The sequence below is a fragment of the Sander vitreus genome, chromosome 6, assembly GCF_031162955.1.
Source record: "Sander vitreus isolate 19-12246 chromosome 6, sanVit1, whole genome shotgun sequence".
NCBI classification, from domain to species: Eukaryota; Metazoa; Chordata; class Actinopteri; order Perciformes; family Percidae; genus Sander; species Sander vitreus.
Genome location: NC_135860.1, coordinates 554045 through 564044, shown reverse-complemented (window position 1 = coordinate 564044; position 10000 = coordinate 554045). Strand labels below are relative to the sequence as shown.

General features: G+C 44.0%; 2 protein-coding genes across 3 annotated transcripts in view; one reads left to right on the top strand and one right to left on the bottom strand.

The window, feature by feature from the left end:
- LOC144519087 (zinc-binding protein A33-like) overlaps positions 1-10000 on the top strand; it is an 11273-nt gene that overhangs the window by 1218 nt on the left and 55 nt on the right. For both annotated transcript variants that reach the window (XM_078251977.1, XM_078251976.1), the window contains 2 exons: positions 1-361; positions 9586-10000. The exon at positions 1-361 is cut by the window's left edge; the exon at positions 9586-10000 is cut by the window's right edge and continues 55 nt beyond it. In XM_078251977.1, coding sequence (XP_078108103.1) covers positions 1-361; positions 9586-9743 — 519 coding nt within the window. In that variant the 3' untranslated portion in view covers positions 9744-10000. The remainder of the gene's footprint in view (positions 362-9585) is intronic.
- Positions 8316-10000, bottom strand: part of mrps12 (mitochondrial ribosomal protein S12) — a 2718-nt gene continuing 1033 nt past the window's right edge. The window contains exons 2-3 of the mRNA XM_078251980.1: positions 9739-9789; positions 8316-8991 (exon numbers count right to left, since the gene is read on the bottom strand). Of these exons, the coding sequence (XP_078108106.1) occupies positions 8609-8991; positions 9739-9787 (432 nt within the window). The 5' untranslated portion in view covers positions 9788-9789 and the 3' untranslated portion in view covers positions 8316-8608. The remainder of the gene's footprint in view (positions 8992-9738; positions 9790-10000) is intronic.

Here is a 10000-nt window from a genome sequence, read left to right as displayed (position 1 = left end):
CTCATCCTGTCTGAAGATCTGACCAGTGTGAGATTTGGAGCGAGACAGCAGCTTCCTGATAATCCAGAGAGGTTTGATTATTACTGCGGTGTCCTGGGCTCTGAGGGCTTTAACTCAGGGACTCACAGCTGGGATGCCGATGTTGGAAACAATAGACCCTGGGAACTGGGTGTGTTAGCAAAGTCTGTCCAGAGGAAGGGAGACATACGGCCTGGAATATGGAGCATAGTGTTCGATAACGGTAACTACTACGCACAGTCACAACCAAATCCAGACACTGTTCTCAAAGTGCAGAAGAAGCCCCGGAGGATCCGAGTGACTCTGGACTGGAACAGAGGAAAGCTGTCGTTCTATGATCTTGGTACTAACACACACATACACACCTTCACACACACTTTCACTGAGAGGCTGTTTCCATTGATTGACACTAGGGGGGAAGTGAAGGTTTTACCATGGAAAGTCTGTGTGACTGTAGAACAGAAATAGATGATGATGATGATGATGATGAATATCAATCAGTTCACGTGTTTAATTCTGGGATAAAAAAACAACAACTTTTTTATAGTTAGAGTCAAATATTTTATTAACAGCAAATAGTATAAACTGTCAAAAATCAGCCAAGGAGGTCATGTTTTCAATTCGTTCTGTTTGTTTGTTTGTTTGTTTGTCATCAGAATTACAGAATAACAATTGGCCAGATTTTTATATAACTTGGTGGAAGAGTGTAGCATGGGCTGATAAATACATTTTGATCTGAATCACGGTGCGGATACACAAAATATTTGTTCATTAACATTGCAAGCTATAGCATTTGTGTTGCATTCAAGTGGTGTAGGAATTGTTGGAAAAATGAGTTCCTGACTGGGAAATTTGACACTGCATTAACATTATGAGATAAACCATTCCTTGGGGAAGGTCTACGCTCTCCGAGTGCTATTCTAGCTAAACTTAATAACATTTATATTATACTTATAATTGATAAGGAGCTTTCTTTAACCCTCCTGTTGTCCTCAGGTCACATCTGACCCTGTCGTTTCTATATCAGAAATTTGGGTTTCTTTCAACTATATTTTAAGACAAAATAACAAGGATGGTTCCCTACGACGCTCTTCACAAGTTAAATAAATGATCAGTTCACTACTTTCATTGAATTTGGGTATACTATTCAATGTTATAGCATGTAAAGAAAAATGTATAATAGAACGTTGAAAAACGTAGGAAAAAGTGACAAAAACATGGGAAAAAAGTGACAAAAACATGGGAAAAGTTTTTCAAAAAAACGTCAAAAAGTGCAGAAAAATATTGACAGAAACTTCGAAAAAAGGACTTTTTTTTTTTACATTTTGACCCACGAAAACTAAAAGTTGCTTGTTGGTCGACAGGGAAGACAACACAAGCGTTAATAAGTACTTTGTGTCGATTGTAAGTTATTCATCTTAGCAACATGATGTGTGGAGTTCCCCAAGGCTCAGTCCTCAGCCCTCTTTTATTTACATCTACATGCTTCCATTAGCCCAAATTATACAAAACAACATCAACTATGCAGACAACAAATCTGGCTTTTTGCGGAGGTGCGCTCTCTCTTCTAGTTTATTTAAGGTTGTTTTCATTAATGTCAAAGTTTATTCTTTTGGACAGACCTATCAGTACATTCATTGAGTTTGGAAAATATGCTTGCTTTTGGGGGAATTAGTGGAATTGTTGGGTCTTTGTAAATTATAGAGTGTGGTCTAGACCTGCTCTATCTGTAAAGTGAGAGATAACTATTGTTATGATTTAATACTATTAAAGGTGCAGAAGGTAAGACTTATTAAACTACCTGTCTGTCATATTAGCTGAAACTGACCCTAATGTTCCAGTAGAACTACATGAAGCTGGTCATTAAAATAATCCAGCTCCTCTGGCTCCACCTACAGCCTGGAGTGAGATTTACAAAAACCCACAGCTCTCTGTTCAGATGCACCAATCAGGGCCAGGGGGGGTGTCTAACTGTTCAGATGCACCAATCAGGGCCAGGGGGGGTGTCTAACTGTTCAGATGCACCAATCAGGGCCAGTGGGGGTGTCTAACTGTTCAGATGCACCAATCAGGGCCAGGGGGGGGTGTCTAACTGTTCAGATGCACCAATCAGGGCCAGGAGGGGTGTCTAACTGTTCAGATGCACCAATCAGGGCCAGGGGGGGTGTCTAACTGTTCAGATGCACCAATCAGGGCCAGGGGGGGTGTCTAACTGTTCAGATGCACCAATCAGGGCCAGTGGGGGTGTCTAACTGTTTAGATGCACCAATCAGGGCCAGGGGGGTGTGTCTAACTGTTCAGATGCACCAATCAGGGCCAGGGGGGTGTCTAACTGTTCAGATGGACCAATCAGGGCCAGGGGGTGTCTAACTGTTTAGATGCACCAATCAGGGCCAGGGGGGGTGTCTAACTGTTCAGATGCACCAATCAGGGCCAGGGGGGGGGGTGTCTAACTGCGTGTTAATCACTGCTCATGCACACGCATTCATTCTCCCTTGTGGGGGGAGGGGCTTAGGAGACCGTTTTGGGCTTTAGCAGAAAGGGGGGAGGGACTGAGAAGTTGTCGATGTTCTAATTTTTTGGCTAAGTCCTGGATCTTCACAATCCTACCTACAGCACCTTTAATACAATTGCATTGAAAATACAGATATATTCAGTTGTACAGCTATGTTCTCTTGTTTTTTATTTTCTTAATCTCTTGGCCCCTTTAATGACCTGCTGTGTGTGTTGTGTTGTACTTTGTCTCGATACTTTTAATGTTTAATGTAACATAAAACATAGCATTTTAAATGGCCTTGTTGTTGAAATGTGCCTGGCTATTCCAGATTTTGGGTTTATTTAGTACCATGTTTCAGATATCTATTACCGATGTAACATAATCAGAATGAATAACTCCTGTTTCTGAATGACAACACCTGTCAGTGAAGCTGTGAGCTGTGATTGGTTTACCATTAGATCATTGATTATACCTTTAACCCTCTGCAGCGGCGTTTTTATATCTAAAACATTGCTACATACCAGTAAAACTACTCTGTATCTCACTCTGTTAACATGTCAACAACCAGCATGGCTCCACAAAACAGACAGCGCTGTAACGTGAACACGATGTGTTATAAGAAATGTTTTGGTGCTTCAAAAGAGTTTTAAGTCTTTAAAGGTGCTCTAAGCGATGTCATGTGTTTTTTAGGCTACAACATTTTTTGTCACATACAGCAAACATCTCCTCACTATCTGCTAGCTGCCTGTCCCCTGAACACACTGTAAAAAACATCTCACTATCTGCTAGCTGCCTGTCCCCTGAACACACTGTAAAAAACATCTCACTATCTGCTAGCTGCCTGTCCCCTGAACACACTGTAAAAAAACATCTCACTATCTGCTAGCTGCCTGTCCCCTGAACACACTGTAAAAAAACATCTCACTATCTGCTAGCTGCCTGTCCCCTGAACACACTGTAAAAAACATCTCACTATCTGCTAGCTGCCTGTCCCCTGAACACACTGTAAAAAACATCTCCTCACTATCTACTAGCTGCCTGTCCCCTGAACACACTGTAAAAAACATCTCCTCACTATCTGCTAGCTGCCTGTCCCCTGAACACACTGTAAAAAACTTCTCCTCACTATCTGCTAGCTGCCTGTCCCCTGAACACACTGTAAAAAACATCTCACTATCTGCTAGCTGCCTGTCCCCTGAACACACTGTAAAAAACATCTCACTATCTGCTAGCTGCCTGTCCCCTGAACACACTGTAAAAAACATCTCACTATCTGCTAGCTGCCTGTCCCCTGAACACACTGTAAAAACACTCTCACTATCTGCTAGCTGCCTGTCCCCTGAACACACTGTAAAAAACATCTCACTATCTGCTAGCTGCCTGTCCCCTGAACACACTGTAAAAAACATCTCCTCACTATCTGCTAGCTGCCTGTCCCCTGAACACACTGTAAAAACATCTCCTCACTATCTGCTAGCTGCCTGTCCCCTGAACACACTGTAAAAAACATCTCCTCACTATCTGCTAGCTGCCTGTCCCCTGAACACACTGTAAAAAACATCTCCTCACTATCTGCTAGCTGCCTGTCCCTGAACACACTGTAAAAAACATCTCCTCACTATCTGCTAGCTGCCTGTCCCCTGAACACACTGTAAAAAACATCTCCTCACTATCTGCTAGCTGCCTGTCCCCTGAACACACTGTAAAAAACATCTCCTCACTATCTGCTAGCTGCCTGTCCCCTGAACACACTGTAAAAAACATCTCTCACTATCTGCTAGCTGCCTGTCCCCTGAACACACTGTAAAAAACATCTCACTATCTGCTAGCTGCCTGTCCCCTGAACACACTGTAAAAAACATCTCACTATCTGCTAGCTGCCTGTCCCCTGAACACACTGTAAAAAACATCTCCTCACTATCTGCTAGCTGCCTGTCCCCTGAACACACTAAAAAAACATCTCCTCACTATCTGCTAGCTGCCTGTCCCCTGAACACACTGTAAAAAACATCTCCTCACTATCTGCTAGCTGCCTGTCCCCTGAACACACTGTAAAAAAACGCGGTCTCTGTAGACAGCCCAGGCTCCACAAACGGCAACAAAAACAAACTGGCCAACCTGCACCACCAAACATAACAAACAGTCTTCCAGCCAATAAACAACAAGAAGGATTTGGGGGTAGGGGGTTGGGGGGGTTAGTGCACGGAAGGGAGGGGGAGGGGACGGGATGAAGAGGAGGGAGGGGCGAGCTAGCCTCGTTTTGTTTGAAAATACTTCCAACGTCAACAAGAATTAACATTACCCAACATCACTTAGAGCACCTTTAAGTCTTTAGGTTCATTAAGTAGTGTGAATATTTGATAAAAATAGTAAATAAATGTCTGAAATGAAATGTTGTAATATTGCTTTTTGAGTAGGACTGTTGTGAAACATTGTTTGGACGCGACGGTGCGTCGTTCATCCTCAGAGGGTTTTAAAGTGATCCTGAACTGTTTATTGATTTCAAATGTTAAAGAGATGTTATCATGATTCGTCTGTAATTCTTCGTGTGTTTCTGGGCTGCTGAGAATGAGATTGAAGCTTTTAAACTGGAACCTGGAAGAGTCGTACTGAAAACAATTAGTATTTTAAGTATTATTTCTGAAATAATTTAGTGCAGAAGAAACCACCTATCACCACCTATGTTGGTGATAGACGGCCTAATCAACCAATCAGATCAACGATACATCTAGCTCTTGCTGAAACCAGTCGGGAGAAGAGCAACAACATCTTTTCCTCCGAGAAAAGCCTCCGGTGCCGTTTTTTTGCTCTTCTTTCAATGAAGGAATACTTTCTAATTCAGATCAAACTCACGCGATAGCTACGCTCATCTCATCCGGCTCCACATGTTCTCTGTCTCAAGATGCCAGACTGATCTGCGAGTGGAAAGCTGGAGCTCGCCAGATCAGGACGCTCTCACCAGGCTAGCGTATACCTGCGTATCACGTAGACTGCAACACAGCATTCAACCTAACAACAGGGCCTATATGTCAAATAAAACACAAAGAAAAGCCACGTTTGTATTGACGAACAAAGAAAGCAGTTGGCCAGTCAAGTAGAAATGTTTCAGCACCACGGACAGCGACAGCTGATGGACAGCGATGGTGCTGAACAGGCCAAGAGCTCTCAATCAGTGCCACGCTATATAACTGACATGGCACTATTATCTATATGTTTGATAAGAAGAGCAGTATTATCACAACGTGAGATCATAGCTTCTTTCAGCTAATAATCTGCAATGTGTCACTTTGGACCCCGTTCTCCCAAGTGACGCGAGATCGGCGGCGTTTGAGGGACACAAGCACCCACGCTATCTCCGCTACTGGCCCCTGGCATTCGTCACGGTGCCACTGAGTGTAAGAGGGCAAAATGCGGAGATATGTCCCTCTTTGGTTAATGTATCATAAAGATGGAGGTATGTCCCTCTTTGGTTAATGTATCATAAAGATGGAGGTATGTCCCTCTTTGGCTAATGTATCATAAAGATGGAGGTATGTCCCTCTTTGGTTAATGTATTATAAAGATGGAGATATGTCTCTCTGGTTAATGTATCATAAAGATGGAGATATGTCCCTCTTTGGTTAATGTATCATAAAGATGGAGGTATGTCCTCTTTGGTTAATGTATCATAAAGATGGAGGTATGTCCTCTTTTGTTAATGTATCATAAAGATGGAGGTATGTCCCTCTTTGGTTAATGTATCATAAAGATGGAGGTATGTCTCTCTTTGGTTAATGTATTATAAAGATGGAGGTATGTCCCTCTTTGGTTAATGTATCATAAAGATGGAGGTATGTCCCTCTTTGGTTAATGTATTATAAAGATGGAGGTATGTCCCTCTTTGGTTAATGTATCATAAAGATGGAGATATGTCCCTCTTTGGCTAATGTATTATAAAGATGGAGGTATGTCCCTCTTTGGCTAATGTATTATAAAGATGGAGGTATGTCCCTCTTTGGTTAATGTATTATAAAGATGGAGGTATGTCCCTCTTTGGCTAATGTATTATAAAGATGGAGGTATGTCTCTCTTTGGTTAATGTATCATAAAGATGGAGGTATGTCCCTCTTTGGTTAATGTATCATAAAGATGGAGGTATGTCTCTCTTTGGCTAATGTATAAATAAACAAAAATAAACAGTTCAGGATCACTTTAACCCTCCACCAAACACTTCTTACAACACATCGTGTTCACGTTACAGCGCTGTCTGTTTGTGGAGCCATGCTGGTTGTTGACATGTTAACAGAGCATGTGCACATTTACAGCCAGCCACCTAGTGGGTTATTTTGGCATGTTTTCAAGTGGTTACTCACCATGTCACTCAGGTGTTTTCAGTTAGACTTTTATTTTGAAAGGCCAGTTATTTCATGGATCCAGGACACTATGCATCCTGGATGCATCCAGGATACGTCCATACCTACTTTTTGTCACTTTTCACAACATTGTTTTGATGCTTTTTCCGTTTCTCATGACATAAAAGTAATAAACTGTCTGATTCTCATTTCAGTCCCTCCAGGATTTCGCGATCGCGCCAGTTCACGTGAATCCAACCAATCCCCGACTCGCAATTTTGACCAATCACTGCAACGTTTCTGCAAATTTGACCAATAACTGGAGTTCCACACACACACACACACACACACACACACACACACACACACACACACACACACACACACAATCCCAGCAGTCCCACGTGACTCTGACAGCCAATGACCAAGCGGGAGTGAGAACTGGTTGATCATTTCCTTGTTTGTGATATGAGGACGAGACGTGTGTGACTCGAACATCTCACATTCACCAACAAAACGTCCAGCTAAAGACCGTGCAGAACATTTCAGAGCGTCCTGCCAACCTGTAGACATTTAACATCAATGGACGCTGGAACGATTTAAAAGTCGCTGAAGCTGCTGCCGTTTCAATCCTGTCAGCTTTCTTTAGCAGGCGGGGCTGCTGCTCCGTTCCCCCCGCGACTGACACACACACACGCAGACACACACACACACACACACACACACACACTAACAACACACACTCGACACGACATGATGACCTAAACTGAGGACAGCTATCTCGTTATTGTAAGTTAAAGTCCAATAAGTCCTTTATCAAACCGTATGAATGTGTCCCAGGCCAGGTTAGTGTGTGTGTGTGTGTGTGTCCCAGGCCAGGTTAGTGTGTGTGTGTGTGTGTGTGTGTGTGTGTGTGTGCGCGTGCGTGTCCCAGGTTAGTGTGTGCGTGCGTGTCCCAGGCCAGGTTAGTGTGTGTGTGTGTGTGTGTGCGCGTGCGTGTCCCAGGTTAGTGTGTGTGTGTGTGTGCGTGTCCCAGGTTAGTGTGTGTGTGTGTGTGTCCCAGGTTAGTGTGTGTGTGTGTGTGTGTCCCAGGCCAGGTTAGTGTGTGTGTGTGTGTGTGTGTGTGTGTGTGTCCCAGGCCAGGTTAGTGTGTGTGTGTGTGTGTGTGTGTGCGTGCGTGTCCCAGGTTAGTGTGTGTGTGTGTGTCCCAGGCCAGGTTAGTGTGTGTGTGTGTGTGTCCGAGGCCAGGTTAGTGTGTGTGTCCCAGGCCAGGTTAGTGTGTGTGTGTGTGTGTGTGTGTGTGAGGTTAGGACATTAACTAACAATGTAAAGCTCAACAAGCCACTGACAGAAATGTTCAAATGTGATTCATTCACTAAATGAAATCCACCAGCCGTCTTCATATCACACCAACATCTGCAGCATCCTGGCCTTTCTGGTTACTATAGGAACACTCAGCCCAGAGTCGCTTTACTCTCCCCAAAACAAGTTGCCTTTTTATTTTTAAAACAACTTCCACCGTCTCCAGCAACAAACATACAAAAGACAACGAAATCAGCCATTTTGGGCCGCAACAATCTCAAAAATAGGCCGCAAAATCCTGGAGGGACTGTCATTCTGGAGCGTGGCCCTCTGGGAAGTTGAGTTTGACAGCCCTGATCTGAAGTATAACTTCTGACAGTCACCCACATGATAATAAAGAGCACGTTATGTATTTATTCAACAACAACTTTATCAAAACAGGTTTCCATCACAGCAGCATCTACTGTTTCTTCTTCACTACGTGACCACAGTCATATTTCCCTCGGACCACTTTGAGTTTGACTCCGGGCAGATCCTGCGTCCTGCCCCCCTCCACCAGCACCACGTTGTGCTCCTGCAGGTTGTGTCCCTCCCCGGGGATGAACACCACCGCTTCCTTCCCGTTAGACAGACGCACGCGAGCGCACTTCCTGTTGGCAGAGTTGGGCTTCTTGGGCTTCCGGATCATGGTCTTCAGGACCACCGCCTTTAGCTGGGGGCACCCGAACGTGGCGCCCACAGATTTAGGAGGCGGTTTGGGTTTCCCCTGGCGGTGCATCTGGTTGAGGGTGGCCATCGTCCTGGAGAGGATGGGACCCGTCCAGCCAGAGGCATGCTGGGACGCTGCACAGAGGGAAGAGGAGGTTACACGTACGTAAGAGCACCTTAAAGCCTAAACCTGTTAAACCTGCTAAACTTAAAGCCTGTTAACGTGAGCTTGTCGCCCCGTGTGAGCTGATGACATTCCTGAAAGCCTTCCTACAGCTGCTTAATGAAAGATTTCCACACAAACGGACGTATGTTGTCATTGTCATGACATTGACGTGTGTCATCAGTACGAGAAAAAAAAAAGAGATTTTAATTGTGTCGGGCTCGGACATAAATATCTTAAAGGAGACTTCCGGTCTGTTGTGTGTAAATGTGGAGAGCTGTCAGTGCTGCCTACACCGTGTTAGCCTCCTGCTAGCGTTAGCACCCAACAGGCTTAAACAGGGCAGGTTTTAAACCTGTTTTAGCCTCTAAATGCTCTAAATGTCATTACCAGAGCTCCCCATGTGCAGTGATTCCTTCTGAGGGAACACAGGGAATCTGACTGGAATATTGGATTGTATGTACGACAATCGACTAGTGTGGACTTGACAGGATAACAGGAAATAAACAGAGCTATGTGCTGGCTGGATTAACAACGTTTATGCCTTTCTGTCACATCTCCTGCAGTCACATATTCCCCAGAAGAAGGCTGTGAGTTGACACAGCAGCCTCTCCTCCTCCTGACTTCCGTCAGAACAGACCAGCGTGCGTCCCTCCTCCTGTCTGTAAACTCTGTACCTGAACGCAACCCTTTGGAAGTGCGCAGGTGTGTAACCTCACCTTGAAACAGTGACGTCAGCACCGGTCTCAGGCTCCATAATGACGACATTCCTGAAAAACAAACCAGAGGAGATGATAAAACATTAGACATGTATTGTTGTGTATATTGGTTATCCTGTTGTAAAAATATATGATATATAAAGAAATGAGCAGTCACAAGCTGCGGCTTCATCCTGCTCCTTTTCGGACACATTTTTTAAATCAGAAATGGTAATAGTATTTTTAATATTACTTGTAAACACTGTATGGATATTGTTCTTTT